The following is a 27,612-nucleotide window of genomic DNA, read 5'->3' on the forward strand; positions in this document are numbered from 1 at the left end:
TTACAGCGAAGGCTCACATCAATCGCCAAGGGGGCACTCGATCTCGGTCCCTGATGGAAGAAGCATGGCGGCTGGGAGTCTGGGCGGAAATTCACCTCGCCTCGTTGCGGGCGGAACACATTTCCGGTGCCGCCAATCTACAGGCGGATTGGCTAAGCCGTCAGAGACTGGACCATGCGGAATGGCATCTTCATCCGCACATCTTCCAATCGATCATGGCACGCTTCGGGATTCCGGTGATAGACCTTTTTGCCACGGCGAGCAATTCTCAATTGCCACGCTTCCTATCACGGTACCCATCGCCTCATGCGGAGGCTGTGGATGCTCTCCGTTCCCCGTGGCCCCCAGGACTCCTTTATGCCTTTCCTCCGTTCTCTCTAGTTCCCCGGGTGCTTCGCAAGTTGTTGATGGAACAGGCGGAGATTATTCTTGTGGCTCCGTATTGGCCCCGCAGACCTTGGTTTGCCGACCTCGTGTCTCTCTCAACTTGCCGTCCGTGGCAGTTGCCCCAACCGGAAGACGCTCTGACACAAGGGACCGTGAGGCATCCGGACTTGCAGTGGCTCCGTCTGACCGCCTGGCGGTTGAGCGGCAGTCGTTCGCAGACGTCAACGTACCCGCCGACGTAATCGACACCATTCAAGCGTCGCGGAGGCCCTCGACGAACCGGATTTACTCAGCCACCTGGCGGACCTTTTGCGCCTGGTGTGATCGTTCGGGGGTCCAACCTCTTCGAGCATCGATACTCAACATCCTAGTATTCCTGCAGGAGGGTCTGAAGAGCGGCCTTTCGCCCAACACTCTGCGGCGGCAGGTGGCAGCGATTTCGTCGATACTTACTCTCGGATCGTTGTCCTCTCTCTCTCAGCATCCGTTGATTCGCCGTTTCCTTCGAGGCGCGACGAACATCTGCCCTCCGGTCCTGCATAGATACCCGACTTGGGATCTCTCGCTTGTCCTTAATTCGCTCACGGCGGCCCCGTTCGAACCTTTACGGACAGTGAGCCTTCGGCTTCTAACGTGCAAAGTTGCGTTCCTGGTAGCAATCACCTCAGCTCGCCGCATCTCAGAGATAGCCGCCCTCTCCATACGGGAGGATCTCTGTGTATTTCACGCGGACCGTGTGGTGCTCCGTCTAGATCCTACCTTTGTGCCAAAGGTAAATACCACCTTCCACCGAATGCAGGAACTGGTTCTGCCCAATTTTTGCCCTCGGCCGTCTCACCGCCTCGAACGACGATGGCATTCTCTGGATGTCCGTCGGGCTCTGCGGATTTACATTAAGCGAACAGCGACTATCCGCAAAACGGAATCACTCTTTGTGTCTTTCTTGCCATGTTCCTTGGGCAATAAGGTATCAGCCTCTACCATCGGTCGCTGGATTCGCCAAACGATAGCCAAGGCCTATGAACTACGCGCTCTTCCGAGGCCTCCTCGTCTTACGGCGCATTCTACCCGTAGTGCTGCGACATCGGCGGCCTGGGCGGCCCAAGCATCCTTGCTGGAAATCTGCAGAGCGGCTACGTGGACTTCGCCATCCCCGTTTGTTCAACACTATAAATTGGACAAATTCGCCTCGGCGGATGCCGCCTTTGGTCGTAGGGTTTTACAGCGGGTGGTTGAAGGGGGGATTGTTTCGGACCAGACTGGTCCCACCCCGTTGTAGGGACTTGAATCTTTGGTATGTCCCATCCTGGCTGCTGTCTCCACCCACAATGGAGAAGGGGCGTTGGTCCTACCTGAGACGCACCTTCTCGTTGGGTGGAGACAGCAGCCAGACCCTCCCTTCTCCAGTCTGTCCTCTATCTCTTGTGTCTTTTTCTCTCTTTAAGCTAGTGTCCCACACGCCGAGCCTCTCTTCTTGCCTTCGCCAAAAGCTGGGTCTGCCCGGCAACAAGGGCGGGACTTGGCAACTTTGATTGGCTCAGTCTATCAGCATAGCAGATGAGCACACCCCATCCTGGCTGCTGTCTCCACCCAACGAGAAGGTGCGTCTCAGGTAGGACCAACGCCCCTTCTCTTTATATATAAAATAACACATACAATACCAAAAGCAGATTCTTCCAACATGGTAGAGAGTTACAGGCAAAAAGACAGGCAGAGGAAAGAAGCAGTTTTCAGTTCAGCAGTCTAGTTTCAGTTTCAATTCTGCAGACAGACTAGACCAGACTTGTTTGCTGAGCCATGACCAGGCTCCCAACTGGTTTCAGCTCCCATTGGCTGACTTAATTGCTATGCCTATTCATTGGCTGACCTTGTTACCATATCTTCCCAGTCATGAATATTCTGACACTCCTCCCTTCATGCCTGGAATAAACAAAAATCCAATTAACATAATCTTCCCATGGTGCACTCCACCCAATGGCTTGGTCATTATGTCTGCCAAATTGTCCTCTGAAGAACAGTGAAGCAAGCTAATCAATTTACATTTGATGGCTTCTCTTACATTACAATATTTAATGTCCACATGCTTGCTTCTATTTTTTACTCTGTCACCTGTTGCCATTTTAATGCAGGCAGCATTATCCTCATACACCGTTACAGCTTCATTTACCTTTACGTTTAAATCCTGTAACAGCTGTATGTACCAAGTAATCTCTGAACAGAGTTCAGACAAAGCAATAAATTCTGCCTCTGCAGGCGACAGTTGTTTGCTTCCTGGACTTCCAACCAATTAAAGCCCCTCCAAACAATACCATAATCCCAGAATTGGAGTTTCTGTTTTTTTACATCATTTGCATAATCACTATCAACATAGCATTTCAGTTTTAATTCTTCAGAGACCCGTATTTGAAGTCCCAAATTCACAGTTCCCTTCAAATACCTGAGAATCCTTTTTATACCCATCCAATGCAATTGCATTGGTGCAGCAGTAAAGCAACTCAAGATGCTTACTACACAAGCTATGTCTGGTCTGGACCACTGTGACAAATATAACCGTCTCCCTATTGCTGACTGATATATCTCTTGATTACAGACTTCACTTTCGTCCTCACCCAAACTGTTATGAAAATCTGTGCTCATAGGTGTTGGAGTAGTATTACAATCTTCTGTATTATATCTCTCCAACAACTGTTTAATTCATAGTGATAGCAATTCAATGTGCATCATCATAGTGCACATTTTTCATCTTGTGCCACTAACCTTGCTTTATATTGTACCTCATTATTGGGTAGTACTTTCTTCTATACCCACTTGCATCCTACGGCTTTGCTATCCTGTGGCAAAGTCACCAATGTGAACACAACATGTTCACATTTCATTTCCTTCTTTCCACTTTACTTGTTCAATTTTAGGTAATGCCAATACTTCCTTACAGTTTTCTTGGCTCATACCACACATTACACACTTTTACTTTACTAGCAGAATACCTGTCAGGTGGAATCCCCTTGTTCCCTCGGTCTGACCTGTGTGGCATTGACTGCTCCTGTGCTTCAACCCTCTCTTCATATTTTTTTCAGCTTCTCCCTGAATGCTGGCACCATCACTAAATAAGTTACCGTCACTAAGTGGATCATTCCAAAAATTTGCATCAATCCTATTCCAATTTTGCTCTGCAAAGCTTTCAGACCTTGGAATCACTGTTCTTTTGCTCCCATCGCTAAAAGAATAGCTTTTTGAACCAGGCTCATAGCCCATAAATCTTAGCTTTCTAGCCTTTGGTTGTCCTTTTCTTCTAATTGTCTTTTTTTTTTTTTTAATTTGATTTATATGCCGCCCTTCTCCGAAGACTCAGGGCGGCTTACAATGTGCTCAGCAATAGCCTTCATCCTTGTATATATTTATACAAAGTCAGCTTATTGCCCCCACAACTGGGTCCTCATTTCACCTACCTTAGAAAGGATGGAAGGCTGAGTCAACCTTGAGCCTTGGCGAGATTCGAACCCTGCAGTAATTGCAGGCAGCTGGTCTTAATAAGCTTAATAACAGGGTGCCTTAAACCCTTGTACTACCAAGGCTCTTTGGAATATGTACCCACGCATTGCTTCCAAAAACCCTTAAATGTGCCAGAGATGTTTTCTCCCATATAATACTGCATATGGAGTATCATTAATAGGGGAACTCCACAGCCTATTAATTAAATAATTAGCAGTCAACATGGCTTCACCCCAGTATGACCGGCTCAGACCAGAATCCTCCAGCAGTGAGTCCTTCATAGTAAGATTCCTCCCAAACTGGCTTGCATTGGCCCCACCAAATCTGCATGTACCAGCTCTAGAGCTCTTGTTGTCTGCCTTGTGCTACACTTGCTTATTGGGAATGCCTTGGACTTTGATGACTTACATACTGCACAGTTCAAGTATGCCTTACATCCCTTTAAATTCAATCCTTCTGCAAACTGGTCCATCATTTGCAAAACTCGGAAGCTGGCATGGCCAAGTTTCCTGTGCAAGAGATGAACACATGAATCATGCCATGCCATATTTCTAAATGTTTGTGCACATTGAATCCAAGATAAAGATGTAAAATATATTAGGTATTGTGGTTTGTTTGTTTTTTTTCAATTAGAACAATCTAATCTGCCTGTATTAAAAACAAGTACAGTTAATATTGACTGTATTTTTAATTAAAATAAATTTTACAATTACAATTGGGACTGGAATTTTGATCACTAAGTGATGCGATTATTAAGAGAATCATCACATGATTGGACCTGATTTTATGACCATTTTTTACAGTGGTCATTAAGTGAATCCCCAAAGTCATTAAATGAATCACATGGTAGTTAAGTGAAGCATGCTAATTTGTCTTTCTCAACTGACTGGGTTGTTGGAAGTCAGCTGGGAAGATTGCAAGATTTTGCAACTGTCACAAATGTGAGCCAGTTGTGAAGTGCCCAAATTGTGATTACATGATTGCAGCGGTAGTGTGAGGGCTTTAACTTCAAGGATGGCTCATAAGTCATTTTCCAAGGCATTGTAACTTCAAACTGTCATTAAAAAAATTGTTGTAAGACAAGTTGTACCTGTAGTCATGGAGATTGCTTCTTTCATCATTATAAAGAATTTTTAGTCCAATTCTGAGTAACTTGGCAGAAGTTTTTAGTCCGTAAGGGATAATGTAGGTTAATTTCTAAATTAGTACTACAGAAACATAATAGAAAAGAGAGTAAGTTTTTTAAATGCCATTTATTATGCAGTATAACAGAACCATTATGGATCAATCCTAATCACTATTTATAGTCATATTGAACAAAATTTATGTTGATTTAATTAGGAATCTTTTTATTATATAGACAGTCATGTTTAAGATGTAGAACGAACATAACCCCATATATTTCTTTTCTATGTCATTGTTGTAACTTAAATTGTTGAAATTAAGAACATGGACCTATTAAGTTTTAAGATTCATGAAGGGCTTTTAAGCACAGCTGAGATATATATACTGTATATAAAGTACCAGAGTCATAATTTGTTTAATCATATTTTAAAAAATAAATAAAAGTTGATAATTAGCACATTAACTCAAACAAGGAAAATGGAAAATGCTTCATGCATGGAACTTCTAGAGTTTGCTGTTTTAATCCGGCAGGGATTGAAATGGAGCTACTGGATTTAGGCTGAAGTAGTGGTTGTGAAACAGAGCATTAGAAGTTCAGAAGAGAGAAGGGGTAGGGAATATATGAAGTATATAGGCTACTGGGCTTATGTCACTGTGGGATATGTGACGTGACAGATGGAATGTGTTGCAGAGATAGGCCAGAAGCATGTTGATGGGATATGCACATCGGACAGGTATAGCAGCAGTTTCCCCAAACTCATCTGATCCTTGCATTCTTTTTTTTTTACTGGATCATATATACAGTTACTACAATTTATTGATTTGTAACTGTTTTATTTGGTGAGATGGATTTTAGATCTTTCATTCATAATTAAACCTGTGTCTTTATTTTCATAGATATATTCATTAGCTCCACAAAATCGGATTACTATCATTTATATATATTGCATTCATGTAATATATAAAGTACTGTAGACCTTGGGTTACAGTGGCAATTGGGACTAGAGTTGCTGTGGCTAAGTAATGGGTTGTAAATAGTACAAGTAGTCATTGACTTACAACAGTTTATTTAGTGATTGTTCAAAGATACAACGATATTGAAAAAAGTGATTTACGACTGTTTTTCACATTTACGATCATTGTAGTGTCCCTGAAGTCATGTGATCACAATTTGGACATCTGGCAACTGGTTCATATTTATGATGATTGCAGTGTCCTGGGCTTATGTGATCACCTTTTGCAACCTTCTGAAAAGCAAAGTCAACGGGGAAGCCAGATTTGCTCACAACAACTATGCCACTAACTTAGCAACTGCAATAATTGTGCAGATTCACAATTGCACTGGGGCAAGAAAGGTCATAAAATGGACAAAAATCACTTAACAAATAGCTCACTTAACAGAAATTTTGGGTTCAATTGCGGTCATAAGTCGAGGACTACCTGTAGTAATGTCACGTGACCATATTGTTTAGCATTGGCAATTCAAGCCATCCCAATTGCTGTTGTTAAGTGAGAACCTCACATGACTGCAGTTTACAACTTCCTGTCAGCTCCCTTAACTTTGCTTGGTGGAAAGCTGACAGGGGACCTCAGATATTGTGATCATGTGACGGTGAGATTGTTGCAGCACCCATACCTTCAAGGACTGGTCCTAGGTCTGTCTCATTCAGCGCCATCACAAATTTCAAGGGTTGCTGAATAAGTGATGACCACCTATAGTACTGACCTTTCCAGATCATCATAATTTTGGCCAATTGGAGCTTTCTGAGAATACTTTTTGGTAAGGTTTGGTATATTACTATTGTTAATTGTATCTGTGCTATATGTAGTATTCCCGGTTGAAGAGAAGTGCAACCAAACCCCATATAAACCCTAATAGTATGCTGTTCTTTGCAATCTGATGCCGTTAATCTAGGGACTATCCTGCAAACCCAACATACTCTAGACTGCAGCTCAGTGTTGATAATAATAGTAGTAGTAGTAATTGTTGTTATATCAACAAAAATGTGAAATCAGCTGCGAGTTCTTTCCAAGAGTTTAAGAGTATTGTACTGTATCAGCATAATGTGCAGGTCCAAGCAAGTGGAAATGTTGCCAATGTGCATATTTTCTAAGTGCCATCCAAAATATTTCGATATGGCACCCAGTGTGTCAATAACAAGTGGTAACCACTATAGCCAGTTTATGCCATAATTTTTCAGTTTTGATTTTCAGATACTTTGTGGTCTTCTCCCAATTTGTTGTCTTCTACTATTTCCTAGTATTGCCACATCAGTTATCTACATTTTCTTCTTTTCAGCCACAGTTAAATCTGGTGATTTGAAAATATTTTAACCTCATTGTTAGCTACTTTTGGAATTATATTCCAGCTAATTTTTCATTATTGGCACGTGATAAGTTTTATAGATGTTCAGTTTTCCCACCTGTTGCTGCTATTTGTTGCATTGTGGTTTCCAAAGCTTTTTAATTGTCTGGGGCTAAGCCAATTTTTAAAAAAATGGGTTTGTTCTGATTCTTACATTCTTCAAGTTTTCTCCTTTGTGTGTGTTTTTTTAATTACTTGCATCTGATCTTAATAGAATATTCTTTATTGGCCAAATGTGATTGGACACACAAGAAATTTGTCTCTAGTGCATCAGCTCTCAGCATACATACAAGCAACAAAGTGATAAATTATAAATCATAAGATACAATCATAAATAATAAAATACAACCAACAAAGTGAGAGTCATAAGATACCAATAGGAGTAGGTAACAGGAAAAATGAGAAGATAATAGTAATACAGTCCTATTACATGGTTAGATATCCTTAGGCATAAAACAAGTGTTGTGGGAATTATGTGTTTAGCAGAGTGATGGTGGAGCGGGTGGGGGGGGGGCTGTCTTTGTGTCTAGTTGTTTTGGCAATACTCTGTAGTGAAGTTGAAACAGTTTGTGTCCAGGATTTGAGGGGTCTGTAGATGTTTGCTCCGCTCTCTTTCTAGCTTGTGCAGTATACAGGTCCTCAATGGAAGGCAGACAAGTTGCATTGTTTTTTCTGCAGTCCTTTGAAGTCTGTACTAACCCTTGAAGTGTGTAACTGTCCTATTTAGTTGCTGTACCAAACCAAACAGTTATAGAAGTATAAATGATAGACACAGTAATTCCTCTGTAAACTGTATCAGCAGCTCCTTGGGCAGTCTGAGCTTTTTGAGTTGGCACAGGAAGAACCTTGTTAGTTGTGTTTTAATGTTCTAAGATTATAGAACCCAAAAACTTGAAGGTCTCTACTGTTGATACTGTATTGCCTAATACAGATAGTCCTCAAATTACAACAGTTCATTTAGTGACCATTCAAAGTTACAACGGCACTGAAAAAAATGACTTATGACCATTTTTCACACTTATGACTGTTGCAGTATCCCTATGGTCAGGTGATTTACATTTGGATGCTTGACAACTGAATCACATTTATGACGGTTGCAGTGTCCTAGAGTTAGGGAGGTTAGGGAGGGTTGGGGGGGGGGAAATGGGGAGAAAATGTAATTGTAAAACTTTTTCAATAAAAAAAAAAAAAGATAAATGTTATCTTAATCTGTGCAAGCACCTTATTCATTTCTTCCTTATAGGTGCCAGATCTTTTTTGGCCACTAACTTTCAATGCTGGCAATGTTTGTCTACTGGTAGTTTTGCATAATCTTCTCTTTTAATTCTTCTTGTTGGTGGGTCAGTTTCAGTATTAACCTGTACTTGTTCTGTTGTTATTTCTTCTAAATTATCATTTGTGTAATTCATATCAGTTGTTTCATTTATATTTCCAATTGCTATTGTGAGCTTCTATTATTCTACTATTATTGGGGTCTTGTTTTTTGGTTAATCATTGTTCAATGATAATTGAATATGGATCAATTATTTTCTAATATTCAAAAATTTGTTTTCCGTAGTTCTGCTTTGTTGTCCAATTTATTATTATTATATTAAACTTGTATACTGCCATGGGTTGCTTACAACAATAAAAGAAGAGTAACATTGCAGTAACATCAGTAAAAGATAGGAAGGACAACAGACCAGATGACATGAAACTACACAAGATCAGGTCACTATTCAAGCCCTGAGGAAGAGCAAGGTCTTCACCATTCTTCTGAGCAACAGATTGGGGGCCCTTTGGATCTTGGGACAAACTTTATTCTAGAGCAGTGGTTCTCAACCTTCCTAATGCCACGACCCATTAATACAGTTCCTCATGTTATGGTGACCCCCAACCGGGGATGGGTTCTAAATTTTTTTACTATTGGTTCTGTGGGCGTGGCTTATTTTGTGGGCGTGGCTTGGAGGTCATGTGACTGGGTGGGCGTGGCTAGCTGGTCATGTGACCGGGTGGCCATGGCTATGTGTATAGGGACTACTCAGAGGGCTGAAAAAAGTCATTTCTGACAGATCCTCACACTTTTGACTGGTCCTCACACTTATGACCATCCTCATATTTATGCCCGTGCAGCATTCTTAACAACCATGTCACTCATTTCACAACTTCTTCTCTTCACCATGGTGATAAGATAGGGCAAAAAACGTAAAATGTGAGGACAGTTGTAAATTCGAGGACTGGTCAAAAGTGCGAGGACCTGTCAAAAATAACTTTTTCAGCCCTCTGAGTAGTCCATGTGCACAAAAGGACTACCCAGAGGGCTGAAAAAAGTGATTTCTGACAGGTCCTCGCACTTTTGACCGGTCTTCGCACTTATGACCATCCTCACATTTATGCCCATTGTGGCATTCTTAACAACCATGTCAATCATTTCACCACTACTTCTCTTCATGTTTTCAGCATCTACATTGCTGGACAGTTCCCTGATGCAACTCTACAGACATGACCATGGTATCATGCTGCAGCGGTTGAGGGGGTTAGGAATAGGGGGCACCGTTTTGCAGTGGTTCTCCTCCTTCCTCTCCGACCGCTTGCAGTTCGTGTTGGCAGGGGGGCAGAGGTCGACCTCGAGGCGTCTCGCATGGGGAGTGCCGCAAGGGTCGGTCCTCTCGCCCCTCCTGTTCAACATTTATGTGAAGCCGCTGGGTGAGATCATCCGTGGTTTTGGGGTGAAGTGCCATCTGTACGCTGATGATACTCAGCTGTATATCTCCACCCTAGACCACCCCAACGATGCCCTTGATGTGATGTCTCGCTGCCTGGAGGCCGTGCGGGTCTGGATGGGGAGGAACAGGCTCAGACTCAACCCCTCCAAGACCGAGTGGCTGTGGCTTCCGGCGCCCCGATATAGTCAGCAGGTGCCATCGCTGACTATTGGGGGTGAATCTTTGCCCCCCACGGAGAGGGCTCGCAATCTGGGTGTCCTCCTGGATGCGCGGCTGTCTTTAGAAGAGCATATGACGGCCGTGGCCAGGGGGGCCTTTTATCAGGTTCGCCTGATTGGCCAGTTGCAGCCCTTTCTGGATCGGAACGCCCTGCGCACGGTCACTCATGCCCTTGTTACTTCCCGGTTGGACTATTGTAATGCTCTCTACATGGGGCTCCCCTTGAAGAGCACTCAGAGGCTCCAACTGGTCCAGAATGCGGCCGCGCGGGTGGTTATGGGCGCAACCCGTTATGCCCATGTGACACCCCTCCTGCGCGAGCTGCACTGGCTCCCGGTGGTCTTCCGGGTGCGATTCAAGGTGTTGGTTACCACCTTTAAAGCGCTCCATGGCATAGGACCCGGGTACCTCCGAGACCGTCTTCTGCCACCAATAGCCTCCCACCGACCAGTTCGTTCCCACAGAGAGGGTCTCCTCAGGGTGCCATCAGCCAAGTTATGTCGGCTGGCGACGCCCAGAGGGAGGGCCTTCTCTGTGGGAGCCCCAGCCCTGTGGAATGAACTGCCCCCGGAAACTCGTAAGATATCTGACCTCCGGGTGTTTCGCTGCGCATTGAAGACCCTGTTGTTCTGCCAGGCCGGACTATCAACACAATAGTTTTAAATTGGGGTATTTAAATTTATTGGGGTTTTAAATTTGAGCCACTTATTTAATTATTTTAAATGTTATATCATTGTTTTGTCTGTGTTTTTAAATAGGCTGTACACCGCCCTGAGTCCTTCGGGAGAAGGGCGGTATAGAAATAAAATTATTATTATTATTATTATTATTATTATTATTATTCACCACGGTGACAAGATAGGGCACAAAACGTGAAATGTGAGGACAGTCGTAAGTTCAAGGACTGGTCAAAAGTGCGAGGACCGGTCAAAAATAACTTTTTCAGCCCTCTGAGTAGTCCATATGCACATGGGGACTATCCAGAGGGCTGAAAAAAGTGATTTCGCACTTTTAACCAGTCATCATTTATGCCATCATTTATCTTCTAGTCCAGAAATCTCCAACCTTGGCAACTTTAAGCCTGGCAGACTTCAACTCCCAGAATTCCCCAGCCAGCTATGCTGGCTAGAGAATTCTGGGAGTTGAAGTCCACAAGTCTTAACGCTGCCAAGTTTGAAGACCTCTGAGCTAGGGCTTTGGGACCAGCCTTTTGGGGAGGGGGTCCCATTCGGAGAGACCCCCTGCCTCTCAGGAAGCATCAGGTCCAGGCAAAGAAAGTTGCTAAGGTTGGAGATCTCTGGACTAGAAACCTCCAAAGGTCTCTTCCAACTCTGTAATTCTGGTATTGACAAGCAAGCACAGTTAAGCTACTTAAATCCTCCAGAGCAGGGGTCCCCAACCTTTTGGACCTCAGGGACCACCAAGTTCATAATTTTAAATTTCGCAGACCACTAATACGAATCCAGTGCGCCACTTGCTGAAGCATTTGGACTCCCAGTGATGGAATAGGGTCCTTCAGGCACTCTCCCCCCCTCTTTCTCTCTCTCTCCCCCCTCTCTCATTCTCTCTTTCTCTCCCCCCCTTTCTCCCTCTCTCCCCCACTCTCCCTCTCTCTCTCTCTTTCTCTCTCTTCCCCTTCTCTCTCTCCCCTACTCTCTCATTCTTTCTCTCCCTTCTCTCTCTCCTCCACTCTCTCTCATTCTCTCTTTCTCTCCCCCTTCTCTCTCTCCCCCACTCTCTCATTCTTTCTCTCCCCCTTCTCTCTCTCCCCCACTCTTTTTATCTCTTTCTCTCTCCCCCTCTTTCCCTCTCTCTCCCCCACTTTCTCTCTCTCATTCTCTTGCAGGGGGCCGATCTGGTGTCTGCAATGGAGAGCAAAATCCAACTTCTTCTCTCTGCTGTAAGTGCAGCATCAGGATTCCGCCTTGGTATATTTGCGTTGCAAGGCAGCCCTCGTTTCCTGCCGACTAGGAGCGGTAAACAGCGTCTGGTTCGGGGAGCAGCTGGATTTTGCTCTCCATTGCTCTCTCGGCCCCATGCAAACTCTCATCTCTTGAGAAGCCCAACCAAAGTTTCCCGCCCCACTTCAGGGAGCGCTCCTCGAGAGACGAGAGCTTGCAGGGGGCTGAGAGAGCAATGGAAAGCAAAATCCGCTGATTCCCAAACCGGACGCTGTTTACCGCTCCAAGTCCCAAGCTGCAAGAGAGGAGGGCTGCCTTGTGCTGCAAATATACCAAGGTGGAATCCTGATGCCGCACTTACAGCGGAGAGAAGAAGCCGGATTTTGCTCTCCATTGCAGACACCAGATCGTATTGCACCACCTGCAAAAATGCAAAAATTTCCAAATGTAGCCCTGCCCTCTAACAGCCCTCCTGATATTCAACTGTTGTCTCTCAAGGAGGATACTTACTTGGCCATCTTCATGCTTGAAAGGATTCTACAGTGTAACAGCAGATGTCTCCCACCTTGGCAGCTTTAAAACTTGTGGACTTCAACTCCCAGAATTCTCTACAATTCCCCAGAATGGGCTAGGCGGGAGTTGAAGTCCACAGGTTGAAAAAGAGCCACAATTGCCCAGCCCTGGGCTAGGGTAGGCTGATGCCGCGCGGGTGGGAGGCGAGGGGCGGATGAGCCAGCAATTTAACAAACGGTTCGGTGTGCTGCGAGGCCAATAAATTGCAAAAAAACACTGAACCGTTTGTTAAATTACTGGCTCGCCCACCCCTCGCCCCGCCCCGCCGCACCCCCACTATTTATTGGCAAGGGGCGGGGCGAGCCAGCAATTTAACAAATGGTTCGGCCAAGCCACCTAGAACCGGCAGAATCCCACCACTGGTTTGTTTCCCTCTAGCCATCAGCTGGGACTCCAGAGGCAGCAATAGATTGGGAGTGGGCGGGGTAAGCGAATGGCGACCGGCGATCCAACAGAGGCAGAGGGTGAGTGTGAGTGAAGGTGGGGGGGGCGAGAGAGGGCTTTGGCGACCCCTGTGAAATGGCCGTTCGACCCCCAAAGGGGTCGCGACCCCCAGGTTGAGAACCGCTGTTCTAGAGGGTAGTCACTGCTAAAGAGAAGGCTTGCTTCTGGAGTCTTCTTAGTGATATTATTTAATTGAAGGAATTTGGAGTGTGCCAACCCTGCAAAATTGAAGTGGTCTGTCTACCACAGGGGTGTCAAACTCAAGGCCCACGGGCCAGATCCGGCCTGTGGGGTGCTTAGTTCTGACCCGCACGCCCACCCTGGAAACAGCAAAGGACCAGCCCATGGTGCTTCAGGCGGCCCTCCCGAGCTCCGTTTTCACTGGCAGAGAGTTGCAGGAAGCAGTCACAGCCAAAAATGGAACTCAGGAGCCCATTTTCACTGGCAGAGCTCTTGGACCACCACAGGTGCCCGACATGAATGACATTGAGCTGGCCACGCCCACCTTGGCTTCCCAAGGTCAACCCTGATGCGGCCCTCAGTGAAATAGAATTTGACACACCTGGTCTAGCAGATACTTTAGGACCGTGGTGGTGAACCTATGGCACATGTGCCACAGGTGGCACGCATAGCCATATCAGTGGGCATACCAGCTCAGCTCTGGTGTGCATGCGTGCGCCGGCCAGCTGATTTTCGGGCCTTCTGGGCCCACCAGAAGTAGGAAAACAGGCTGTTTCCTGCTCCGGAGGGCCTGGAGTGGGTGGGGAAGGCCTCTCTAGGAGTCTCTGGAGGCTGGGGACAGCAAAAAAAGTCACTTCCTGACCCACCGGAAGTTGGGAAATGGGCCCTTTCAGGCCTCCGGAGGGCCTTCGAGGGAGTGGGAAAGGCTGTTTTTGCCCTCCACAGATGCATAGAGAGGATCTGGAGAAATCTTTCTCCAGGTAAGAAAGAAAAACAGGCCTACCAGGCCATCGCATGCCAGAAGCAGGGGGAGGGGGGTTGCGCAGGGCAGGGCACATAGAATTATGGGTGTGGGCATGCGCACGCGCAAACCTCCCCCACCCCCCCTCTCCTGGCACACAATGGCAAAATGGTTAGCCATTACTGCTCTAGGAGTTTGTTTAGAGTATGGCACGTGTTAGCCAGGGATCACCGAAGTGGCTGGCTGCCTCTGTGAAAGGAATTTTTTTCGGGTGCTGTTATCTTACCCATGGGATGCCTGAATGCCAGTAGGCACTCGTGGGAGGCTCCTTTCCTGTCCCTAGGTCAGTGATTCTCAACCTTCCTAATGCCGTGACCCTTTAATACAGTTCCTCATGTTGTGGTGACCCCCAACCAGGGGTGGGTTCTAAATTTTTTTTACTACCGGTTCTGTGGGCATGGCTTATTTTGTGGGCGTGGCTTGGAGGTCATGTGACTGGGTGGGTGTGGCTAGCTGGTCATGTGACTGGGTGGGCGTGGCTAGCTGGTCATGTGATCGGGTGGCCATGGCTATGTGTATAGGGACTACTCCGAGGGCTGAAAAAGTCATTTCTGACAGGTCCTCGCACTTTTGACTGGTCCTCACACTTATAACCATCCTCACATTTATGCCCATGCAGCATTCTTAATAACCATGTCACTCATTTCACAACTGCTTCTTTTCACCATGGTGATAAGATAGGGCAAAAAACGTAAAATGTGAGGACAGTCGTAAATTCGAGATCTGGTCAAAAGTGCGAGGACCAGTCAAAAATAACTTTTTCAGCCCTCTGAGTAGTCCATGTGCACAAAAGGACTACCCAGAGGGCTGAAAAAAGTGATTTCTGACAGGTCCTCGCACTTTTGACCAGTCTTCGCACTTATGACTGGTCATCATTTATGCCCATTGTAGCATTCTTAACAACCGTGTCACTCATTTCACAACTGCTTCTCTTCACCATGGTGACAAGATAGGGCAAAAACATAAAATGTGAGGACAGTCGTAAGTTCGAGGTCTGGTCAAAAGTGCGAGCACCAGTCAGAAATAACTTTTTCAGCCCTCTGAGTAGTCCATATGCATAAAAGGATACAGCAATAGAGAGAGATGAAGGAAGGGAAGGAAAATTAGAGTAGGAGTGAGGGTAAGCGAGGGAGGAGGAGAAGGAGAAAGGAAGAAGTAGGGAGGAGAAGAAGAGGGGGAGGAAGAGAAAGTAAGAAGGAAAGAAGAGAGAGAGGTGGTAGGTTTGAGGAGAAAGATTGCTGTACAATAAAAAAGATGAAAGGGAAGAAAGCCAACCCCAAACAAATATAAAGATATTAAGATAAAGAATGAATTGTTAAACTTTAAAGAATAAAAGAGAATAAATATGAATAAATAACAATAATTAGAAACACACATAAAAACATACAATGTATTTTCTTTGAACAGAGTATTTGGCCGGTTCACAAATTTAAACAGTGTTTAGTCATTTCAATTAAATTTACAATTTCTATATTTCCTATTTGCCATATTTATTCCTCATCTATTTTTCTAAAAAAAACAATATTACCCTTCATCCTCATCTCTAATCTTAATCAAATTCAATTTTTCCCTTCTATTCTATATTATACCCTTTCCCATTGTCATCTATTTTTATATCGATCCTCACATTGGTTAATTATGTAATATTACAGTTGTTTAATATAAATTCAACATTTTAATATAAATCAATTAGTTATATAACTACCTTTTTTGTATATTAATCAATATGAACATGAATATTCCAATTATTTCCATGCAATCCAATTTCTTACAAATCAATTAATTATATTTACCAATAATAATAAACCAAATAATTTCCCCCATATATTCCTCCAAACCACAACTTAACCATTTCTGCTTTCAACACAATATACAATTAATAGTATCTCAATTATTACAATTCCCTAGTTAAATAGAGCTTTTTTTCTTTTGTGTTTTAAAATCTTGAACTCTCCACTTTTTCCCTAAATTTCCCATTGTTTGCACCTACCTTTTTTTGGTGAGAAAAAAGAAAAGAAATCTGCTTGCCTGATTTTCCAACATTGTAGCAACAGCAAAGCCAACAGCCTGCTTTACTTTCAGTTTCGTTTTTCAGCATAGCTAGGGGGGGAAAAATTGCTCCAGCACTCTGCAAACAAGCAGCAGAGCCCTGAGCAAAACAGCTGAGAGCAAATCAGCTGAGAGTCGGGAGCCGATCTAATCAAGGGCTAATTAGCCTATGCTGAAGCTCCGTGGGCCAATAAAATTACAAAAAAACACCGAACCATTTGTTAAATTGCTGGCTCGCCCACCCATCGCCCACCACTATTTATTGGCAATAAATAGTGGTGCGGAGGGGCGGGGCAAGGGACGGGGCGGGGCAGAACCGGCAGAATCCCACCACTGGCTATAGGGCGGCCCTTTGAAGCCCCGCAGCAAGAATTTAAACAGTTTTTTTTTCCTCTAGCCATCAGCTGGGACTCAGGAGGCAGCAATAGATTGGGAGTGGGCAGGGTAAGCAAACGGCCGGCGATCCAACAGAGCAGAGAGTGAGGGTGAGTGAAGGCGTGGGGGGGGCGAGAGAGGGCTTTGGCGACCCCTGTGAAATGGCCGTTCAACCCCCAAAGGAGTCGCGACCCCCAGGTTGAGAACCGCTGCCCTAGGTGGTTTATTCGCTCACGGGAATTGAACCGCCGAGCTGCCAACCTCAGCGGAGTGTCTTACCACGTGAGCCACCATGGCCCCACTCTAGGGGTTACCGGTATATGCAATGTATCAAAATACTCAGGATATTTTGGTAAAATCACAGATTTAATTTAAAATAGAAATTTGATAGAAAAATATGACATTATATTCTGACACTTAGAATAGAGTGGGGTTTTTTTTCAAAATAGTAAAATCTGTTTCCTCACATGAGATCATGGCCATTTTTCTTATTTCTTTAATTTTAATTTAAAAATGTGTTGATGCCTACTGCCTCTTAAACAGTGAAAAGCTACTTTTGGAAAGTAGCTGATATTCTACCAGTGCTATCTAAGCAAATTGATTAATAGAATGGTACGTTATTGAAACAAGAAACAACTTGGATTTCTGCTTTATTTTCTAATAAAGTAGACATATTTAAAAGTAGATTGATTTAATCTTGATATGTCATTTGAACTATGCATTTGTATAAATACAGCCCCATGTTTGGTTTTTTTTAATATAGTAATTTGTTCTGGAGAATATATTTTTTTTATGTAGGTCCTAAATTGAGACTTATCAATTTAGTGTGCTGTAATAACAAAGATCTTATTAGTTTATTTATTATATTTATCACATTTTGGAACCATCCATCTGCTCACAGAGTGACATTTGCCGTATTATTAAAGATTTCAAATGAATTCTGAGAAATATTTTAAAGATTGCAAAATTATATTGTTAAAGTCTGATTCATAAAGTTATTCTGTGTATTTTACCATGTGTGACTTTTGATTATTTTAAAATTTGCTGTTGACCTGCCTCTTCTGAAAGTTCATGTATATGTGACTGTATATACTGTTAATACAATCACAGCAGTCTTTACATGTTTCCCCTTTATTCATAGGCTCCTGGAGCTACTTTTGAAAAGCATGGAGAACATCTTCCTCGGGGAGAAGGCCGGTTTGGTGTAAGCCGAAGACGCCACAACTCTTCCGATGGTTTCTTTAATAATGGCCCCCTCAGAACTGCTGGAGGTATGATGCTCACTGCTGGATAAGTAAATAGCACTGGAGAAAAAATAGGCTTGAACTTCAGCTGGTGTTCCCCCTTTCCCCACAATTTTGTGGCTTCCTATCCTCCAGTTTTGAACTCCAGTAGTTTGATACTCTTAAAATCAATGATTTGATTGAATATCAGTTTATTAGTAAGGAGATGCTCCTATAATGAGATTATATTGGTGTATCTAAACTTTTGCAGAAGGTCTTGTATGTTGTGGCATTTTTTCAAATGATAACTAGCTTTGTTTATGTAATTACTTCATATCTTATCCAGACTGTTGGCATCAGCCTTCCCTGCACCGCCATGATTCTGTGGATTCTGGTGTTTCTAAAGGAACTCATGTTGGACTAGCTGGCAGTCAGCCAGGTTGGCATGGTTCTTCACGTGGCCATGATGGCATGAGTCAGAGAGGAGGAGGAACTGGATCTCATCGCCATTGGAATGGCAATTTCCATTCCCGAAAGAATTCAGCTTTTCAGGAAAAGCCAACTGCTGAAGCTAGGGAGGAGAAGGAAGAGAAGGAGAAATTGCAGTTTGAGGAGGAAGATTTTGTAAGTAAACTCTGAATAAAATTAAGATGTTCCTTAAATATACTATGTTTCCTGGAGATTGATATAAATATCAATTTGTATCCATGAGTTTATCATCTTTGGTCTTGGATGGGTTGCACCAAACAGATCCTGTGCAGGGTTCTCGTGGACACAAGGCTCCTGTTTAAAGAGCAGCTGGAAGCCATGGCTAGGAAGACTTTTGCTCAGCTTCATGTTGTGGTCCAATTATGCCCTTCCTGAATAGGGAGGCTCTCCACTCAAGTCACTCATGCCCTGGTCATCTACTGGTTGGACTATTGCAATGCACTCCACATGGGGCTGGGCTACCCTAGAGAACTGTCTGGAACCTTCAGTTGGTACAAAATGCAACCATGTGGGTGGTTTTGGGTACCCAAAGTAGGGGTGCTGAGGAAAGAAAAAGAAGGTTGAAATTATAAGTTTTAATAACTTTATATCAAGGGAGAAAAACCTGCTATCCAGATAATAGTAGAAGGGGTCAGGACTTTCTGTTTATTTTTCCAGCAAAGGTGGAGAGACTTCATGTTTCTAAAAATGATAAGGTCATATTATAGAGTATGCTATAGTTACCATACATTTCCTGCTTATAGGAATCAGTTTTGGTAATTTTGCAGACTTAGAGGGGCTTCAGGTGCCAAAGATTTCTTCCCCTCATTATGCACCAAGTTGTCACCAGGCTTCAAAGTATTTATAATTGTTTCTTATGGTTTTAATGTGCAACACTTTTCTCCTGTCAGAATGCATTATAAAACAAATACTAGATTCTATGTAGGTAAATTGTCAGAATGTTAATATACCTAATGTTGGGTCAAATGCTTATTTCTAGCTAGGAAATTTAATGAAATTGAAACTCTAACAAAACATGAAATGTGTTTGACATTTTGGTGTGCTTCTTACAGCCATCATTGAATCCAGAAGCTGGAAAACAGCACAGCCAGGGTAAACCAGCTGGAACTCCATCTGGTGTTTGGGGTAGGTACTGAGGCATTGGGAGAGAGGTATTTTCTGTAGTTGTAGAAATAGTCTAATCTTTTTCTATTTACTCAGTTTATAAAAATAACCAAGTAAGTTTTTCTTCTCTGTGTTGTGTTATATTAGAAATTATATTTTAGTAATAAACTATAAAGAGGCTTGCCTATTTTTAGGAATGGTAGAATACTGTGCAGAAACTAGATATGGGTACATCATCCCATTTCCCCCCAGATTGGCATTAGTATTAGCATTGATTCATAAACCTCAAGACATTTATGCACACTCAAAAAATGCATGAAGAATCTAAGCACCAGAAAACTGCTTTTAAATATCATACTAATTTAGTTGATGTTAGATAATGTAAATAAGTCCCATACATTGCAGAATTTAAAGATGGCCATATCAGGAGAACTGTAGAAAATCATGTTACTTAAGAAAGGTCAATGTAAAGTTTTTCATACTTAATACATATAATTCTGCCCTGTGACCTTCATGTAGAAGATCATATAGTATCAAAGATTTTTCTCTGCTGTCCAAAATGTTGACATAAAAATCATCAGGTACATAGTATAAGAGAGAGCTACAATAGCATCTTTGAATAGCTGCATGATTCTTGATTCATTCAGAAGTGACAGTGCCTCAAAAATGTGAAGTGCCAAAAAATACTATTTTTTTCTAATTGTATAAATCCAATATTCCAAAAAATATTGCATTTAGCTCTTCCCAAAAATGTATTCTTAATGAATTAGGCTCAGTAGTATTCAAGTATATATTTTCTTAGTAGATTGTGGAACCTTACTCTCTTGAGCATGCTTAGTGTGCTTGAGATTCCCTTTAACAATTCCAAAATGCTTTCCTGAAGATGTATTTTATATCTACTTCCATAATTCCCAGGCTCATAAAGTCTAGTACATTAAAATGCTTTCTATACAAAGAGGAATTGATTGTGATATAATACTTGATGCCAGTTGAAGGGTTTACTATGAATTATTTTTTTATTAGCCAACAAAGAAATCTAATCCAACCTATGATCAGTCTGTCACGTTTTATTCAATTTATCAGCATGAGCATTAACAGTTCATATAATTCAAATGTTTGCTTTAGTCACAGAATGTGAGGAACATAAGAAATGTGCATATTTCTATCTTCTAAGACAGGGGTCGGCAACCTGGGGCTCCGGAGCCGCATGCGGCTCTTTGGGCCCTCTGCCGCATCTCCCTGTCCCATCACTGGTTGGCCCCACCCCACCCCTCGCCTCTCATTTCTTTTTTGGACTCCAGCCCGAAGCAGCAGGAAGCAAAGGCTGCCTTATGCACAAATGTGGTGCGAAGGCAGGTACAGGGCAGCTTCACTCCTGCACTCTCCCCCCCGAGCTGGGAGCGTGCGCACGTGCCAGGAGACCCTCCTCAAGCGAGTGCCAAAGCACAGCAAAGGTCCATGTGAGGTGGGCGGCCACTCGCTTAGTAGGGTCTTAGCAGGACACGGCTTCTCTCCTGCACTCCTCCTCCCACTCTCATGATGCCCTGGCTGTGGCTGAGCTGGGAGCATGCGCATGTGCGGGGAAACCCTCCTCAAGCAAGCACCGAAGCTCAGGAAAGGGTTGCGTGGGGTGGGCAGTGGCTTGCTTAAGGAGGTCTCCCCATGCGTGCGCATGCTCCCGGCTCAGCCACAGCCGGCCAGGGCGTCACAAGAGTAGGATGAGGAGGAAAGTGCAGGAGCGAAGGAGTACCTGCCTTCGTGTCACATTTGCACGTGAGGCAGCCTTCGCTTTCTGCCGCTTCGGGCTGGAGTTTGCACCCTATGCAATCGGCTGAAGAGCTGCCGGGGATGGGGGATGCAATGGCAAGGTGATGACCGGAGCATTAGTGCAGGAGAGAAGCCACGTCCTGTTAAGACCCTCCTAAGCGAGCGGCCACCCATCCCACGTGCACCTTTGCTGCACTTTGGCACTCGCTTGGGGAGGATCTCCCCATGCATGCGCATGCTCCCGGCTCAGCCACAGCGGGCCAGGGCATCACAAGAGGAGGGGGGAGGAGGAGGACAGCCACCTGAAGGGAGTGGGGGACACACACACACCCATGGAGGGAGAGAGAGAGAGAGAGAAACAGACAGACACAGAGTGATACATAGAGAGGGGTGAGAGAGGGGAAGAGGGAGAGATACAGAGGGAGAGAGACAATGGTTTGGTGGCTGGGTAGGCGTGGCTGGGGGGTGTCATGTGACTGGGCGGGAGGGAGTGACATTGAGTTGGCCACGCCCACCCAGGTTTTGTGGGTCCGGTGTGTTTTTTTTCTGTGGGAAACAGGTCCAAGTGGCTCTTTTGAGTGTTTAAGGTTGCCGACCCTTGATCTAGTGGGAGCAAGAAAGCTGGCCTTTTCTGTAACTGTACCTGACTCTAGAACACCATACTACTCAAGGTTTTGCTAGGCTCAACTCTGCTCACATGGCTATATTATTGAGCATGGGACCTGGAAGTGTAGTTGAGCCCACATTAGAGAATGGTGTTTTTGAGAGCCACTTTATATGTTTTTATTTATTTATGGTGACTATCTGGACGCATATATACAGGTAGTCCTCACTTAACGATGATAATTGGGGCCAGAATTTCTGTCACTAAATAATAATCATAAAGTCTAATGTCACGTCATTTACCGATGGCATTTCCAATTTCTGTTAAGGGAGTCCCGCATCAACATTAAGCACATTAATCATTTTAGCAACAGGTCACATGATCACCATTCACTCCCTGTTGGTGGCTCCTCTACTGATTTTGCTTCCAGGAAGCCAGCAGTGAAAATTGTAACGAAATCATGTGAGTGTAGAATACTGTGAGTGTCCTAATTACAAGAACCAGTCAAAGTACTATTTCATCACTGTCGTAAGTTTGCTGAATGAGTAGTTAAGTGAGGAGCATAGATAGTATTTAAATTCTTGTTAATCACCCAGAGTTCCATTGGTGGGATGGGTGACTATATATCACTCTAATTCAAAATATTCTTGCTGATCAGCTCACTTGTTTTATTTAACAATTAAAAATAAACTGTCTTACAAAATAATTCGTTTGTAACAGGAACTCCAGGGAATACCCAAAAACTAGTATCTCAGTTCTCTTTATATTTATTTGAATTCAGTTCTTTGCAGCTGTAAAGTCACCCAGAGGGTTTTTATGTCTAAGGAAGGATTGTATGGTCTCCTGTTTTCTAATCCATTATCTTAGCTACTACAGAGCTGGCCTTCTGATGAATATACTGTATACTTGATACAGTATAGCTGATACTTGAAAAACACTAAAATTCTATATATATATTTATTTTGTTTATATCCCACCTTTATTATTCTTTACAAACAAGTAGTGAATATATCCAACACATTTTCCTCCTATTTTCCCCACAACAACCACCTTGTAAGATGAGTTGGGCTGAGAGAGAGTAACCAGCCCAAGGTCACCCAGCTGGCTTTCATAGTGAAGGCGGGACTAGAACTCAAATGTCCTGCTCTCTAGCCTGGTGCCTTACCACTAGTCCAAACTGGCTGTCATATAGTGTAGTAGATGGTGCTAGTTTACCGGCTAATTTCCAAGTGTCTGATTATCACATATTACATGACTTAGAGTTTCATACATATTTAAGATTATAAACACCATTAAATACAAATATATGTCTAAATAAATCTTTATTTGATTGTATCATTGAACATACATCCAACAAATGCCTAAAGCAGCTTAAGACTTACTTCATTCAGATTTGGAAGATTAGGTATATTTCATTATATTGACCAACACTTGCAACTAAACTTATCAGCCATGATTCATATCACCATATAATGCCCCAAGTTTCAGGTAGCCTTTAACATTGTTAAGCAATAATACGGATGAAGCCTATCAAAAGGAGAAGAGAGGTGAAGAACTAAAACTGAAATTAAGACTTTAGTTAAAATCTTATGCAGTTGCTAGATTTTTGATACTCAACATAAGTTTATAAGATCATAAAAATATTCTTACAGGAATTCTTTAAAAAAAAAACAAATTTACTTTTTAACATTTAGATTATTGTTAATTTTCAGCTTCTAAATTCATCCTTGATAACTTTCTGCGTTGATTTAACATGAGCAGGTACAGGAGATGGACAGGTATGAACACATTTTTTGTTGAAATACTAAGCTTCTTCCATGTTGTTTTATTAGAAAATCCTCCTAGTGCCAAGCAACCTACCAAGATGCTGGTCATCAAAAAGGTTTCAAAAGAGGATCCTGCTGCTGCCTTCTCAGCTGCATTCACATCACCAGGACCTCAGCTTTCAAATGGCAACAAGGCAACCCCCATCGTCCCAAGTGTCTACAAAAATCTGGTTCCTAAGCCTGCAGCACCCCCATCAAAGGTACACAGAATATCAATGAGAAGCTATTATAGTACCCTGTTTCCTCCAAAATAAGACATCCCCTGATAATAAGCCCAATCGGGCTTTTGAGCGCATGGCAGTAAGGCCAAGCACTTATTTCAAGGTTCAAAAAAATATAAGACAGGGTCTTATTTTTGGGGAAACATGGTAGCAATAGGGGCAATTGAAATTATGTTATAGTAATATAGTAATACAGTATAAATATCTGTGGTATACTAATATAAAAATAAAATACTAACAGTATAGGAGGGTCCATGGGCTCTTCCTATCTTTATTGTTGGAAACTTGGTTCAACTCTTCTATATTGTCAGTTAGCATTGTGTAGACATTTAAAAGAAGATGCCTACTTTGAGGTTCTTGAGGGGAAATGGGTTATCTGAACCAATTTCAGTTGGCATTTCACACCAGGGTTCAGTAGATACAATATTGGTTGCACTTAACAATGATTTTTGGCATAGCCACTGCGTATAAAGAAAACTTATACAAAATGTTCTATAGGTGGCATCTTCCGCCTACATGGTTAGCAAAAATGAACAGGAATTTATCACTGCGGTGTTGGAAATGTAACTCAGTGTTAGGATCTTTTTATCACATGTGGTGGTTATGTACAAAAGCCAGGGAATTTTGGTGTCAGATAAAGACATGGTTGGAAGAGATGCTAGACCAAAACATAGATTTGAAACCAGAACGATTCCTACTAGGAATTACAACAGAGAAATATGGTAAAGGATTGATATACTTAATGCTGCATGTTATAACAGCAGCAAGATTGGTCTATTCGCAATACTGGAAAAATGAAGAAATCCCCCCAGAAAAAGAAATAATAAAGAAAATCTTGGCCTGCGCAAAAATGGACAGGCTGACACTAGAACTCAAAAATAAGGGCAAGACAGAATACTATGAAATTTGGAATAAACTGTACCAATGATTGGAAAGGAGGAAAAGTAGTCGGAGCAGAAAAGATTTAGAGTTTGTAGAACAGAAATTGGATAATATTTAGACAAATATACAAATAAGGACAAGGGATATGTTCATAAGATCAAAGTAACAATATATGATAAGTTGTAATTATATTTGTTGTTATGGAAAAATATGTATGGAAATGACACAACCAGGATGGTCACACTGTGTCCAATGTTTTTAATGTTTATTTTATTATTTAATTTAATTTATTTGATTTAATTATTTTAAAAAATGATTTTTGGCAGAGCTAGCCTGGAGTGGTGCATCAATCCTTGTACACCCTGATCTCTCAGCCATGATACCATCAGCAACAGTATCCTTCTGGACTAACTCCAGAGGCTCAGAATAGGAAGCACTGTATTGCAGTGGCATGCCTCTTCCTCTGTGGTTGCTTACAGCTAATGTTAACAGGAAGGGAGAGATTGCACCTGTGATACCTCACTTTTGGGATGCCTTAGGATTCAGTGGTCTCTGTCTTGTTGTGTAACATCTACATGAAACTGCTAGATGAGAAGTTTGGTATCATAAGCATACTTTACATTTCAACCCTGATGGTATCTGTCAAACTGTTGAGGTACTGTCCCATTCTCTGAAAGCTGTTTGTGTCTGGATGGAGAGGAATAACTTCCATTTCAATCCTGACAAGACTGAGTAGCTCTGGCAATCTGGATCCCCCTGGGTTGGAATAATTTCACTGTTGCTCTTGGATGAGGCTGTACTTTGGCATTCAAGACAGGTGCACAACCTTGGATTCCTAGACTAACAACTACTGCTCAAAGAGCAGGTGGCAGCTGTGGCCTGGAGGACTTTGTTTGGTACAGGTTCATCTTGTGTGCCAGGTGTGCCCTTTTCTCAATTAAGAGTCCTTAAAGTCCCCCATGCCCTGCTTGCCTCTCAATTGGACTTTTGCAATCCATTCTATATGGGACTATCCTTAAAGATTGTCTGAAAGCCACAGCTGGTTTAAAATGGAGTGGTATGAGCAATAAGGGCCACTACTCACTCTGCTCATGTCACAGAAAAGCTGCATTGTTTACCACTTGGTTTCTTGGTGCAAATTCATTGTTTTTAAAGATGTTTATGGCATAGGGCCTGGTTATCTGAGGGACCGTTTCTCTTCTACTTCAAGTACATTCAGGCAGATTCAGATTGACTAGGAAGCATCTCTTCAGAGATACAGATGACAAACTCATTCTCCTCAGGTTCCATAAAGCTCTTAAAAACCTGACTTTGTTCTGAGACCCTGGGTTAAATGTATTGGGTTGGGGAATAGCTGTTTTTAATTTAGACTATCCTGTTTTGCCTACGTTTTTCATTGTTTTAAATGGTATTAGATTTTGCAAGAGTATTGGAATGTGTGGCCATAACAAATTTAACGGGAAAAAATAATAAAACATTTTCCTTCACTTTCGTTCTCTAGCACTGTTTTTTCTTTCACTTTGGACAAAGTATTTGGGATCATTTGTTATTTTTCCAAATATTTGATATTCTGGGAGGTGTTACTGTTAGGATCTGGAATATACCTATGTCAGATAAATGTACAACAGATCCCAAAAGGGGCATTTTAAATAAGTGCAGATTTTCAGAAGACAGTATTTTTACTAAGTCAGTGTTGGTTTTAGGCAAATATATCGCTATTGTTACTGTACATTTCTTCATTATAGCCAAATCAATGGAAAGCTAACAGAAGTGAACATAAACCAAGCTCACTAACCTCCAGCCGTGATTCAGCTTTTACCAGTCCTGTGTCTGTAACCAAACCAGCTGTGTTAACCAGTGGCTCTGTTCTCACCTCTTCCAAAGAGGTAAGCATGTATGGTGGATATAAACATGCTATAAATCAGAAGGGACTAACCAATTTTAGCGCTATCAAATCAGTGAATTATAATAGATTTAACAATGCTATTACTCTATTCCCAGAGTCCCTCCAGTACCACCCCTCCTATTGAAATAAACTCCTCTCGCTTGACAAAGCTGATGCGCCGCACCACAGATAAGAAGAGTGAGTTCTTAAAAGCTCTGAAGGACGACAGGAATGGAGAATTGCCAGAGCGCCATGAGAACAACAAATTGGAGGATGTGAGGGTTCCATGACTTTTTTTAAAATAATAATGTCAAGAGTTGTTTTTAAATAATTTTCTTGTATGCTTATTTAGTAAACCTGTTACTTTCCACAAGAACTAGCATATGCATCTTGATTCTGGTTTCTGTCATGTATAAGATATGGAAAATAAAAAATAATTGTAGCAAATATTTATATTTTTGAAGATATGAGGAGTGATGCATAAGCAAGTTTTTGTCTTCATGTTTCTGTGATTCTTGTATATAATTTATACAAATGTAAACTTTAAATTTGGACAACAAATTAAAATAAATCAAGTTATGCTTAACCCTAGAAATACAAAGTATATAGCATAGACACTTAATTCTTATCATTGTGATAATTGGAATTTCTTTTCACCTTTCGGAATGAATAATAGATACTTTTTTTTGAAGAAAATGGTCTAATTTAGATACTGCTTTTTTTAAGGCTTCATGCATTTTTTGCAACAGTGCAGTGTTCCCATGCATTAGTTCAACATATGGGAATCCTCAATTATTACAGTGATGGTGGAGGTTGTTACTATTTTTTATTCTTGATCCTGTGTTATAAACTCATGCAGACTGTCCTCATTTAACTATGATAATTGAGACTAGTAATTCCATTGCTGAGTGATGTGATTGTAAAATGCAATATCATGTACCACAACCAATTTACAGCGGAACAGAACTGCTGTCATTAAGGAAACCCCACATGGCTT

At 42.5% G+C, this 27,612-nt stretch overlaps 1 protein-coding gene across 3 annotated transcripts in view; it reads left to right on the plus strand.

Moving 5' to 3' along the window:
* The window catches only part of GPBP1L1 (GC-rich promoter binding protein 1 like 1), a 44,910-nt gene that overhangs the window by 14,313 nt on the left and 2,985 nt on the right, over nt 1-27,612 (plus strand). For all 3 annotated transcript variants that reach the window (XM_070941381.1, XM_070941382.1, XM_070941380.1), the window contains exons 4-9: nt 17,756-17,885; nt 18,184-18,461; nt 19,379-19,451; nt 23,634-23,827; nt 26,476-26,616; nt 26,732-26,890. In XM_070941381.1, coding sequence (XP_070797482.1) covers nt 17,756-17,885; nt 18,184-18,461; nt 19,379-19,451; nt 23,634-23,827; nt 26,476-26,616; nt 26,732-26,890 — 975 coding nt within the window. The remainder of the gene's footprint in view (nt 1-17,755; nt 17,886-18,183; nt 18,462-19,378; nt 19,452-23,633; nt 23,828-26,475; nt 26,617-26,731; nt 26,891-27,612) is intronic.

The sequence above is a fragment of the Pituophis catenifer genome, unplaced genomic scaffold (genome assembly GCF_029215685.1).
Source record: "Pituophis catenifer annectens isolate HBS135680 unplaced genomic scaffold, rPitCat1.0.hap2 SCAF_3, whole genome shotgun sequence".
NCBI classification, from domain to species: domain Eukaryota; kingdom Metazoa; phylum Chordata; class Lepidosauria; order Squamata; family Colubridae; genus Pituophis; species Pituophis catenifer.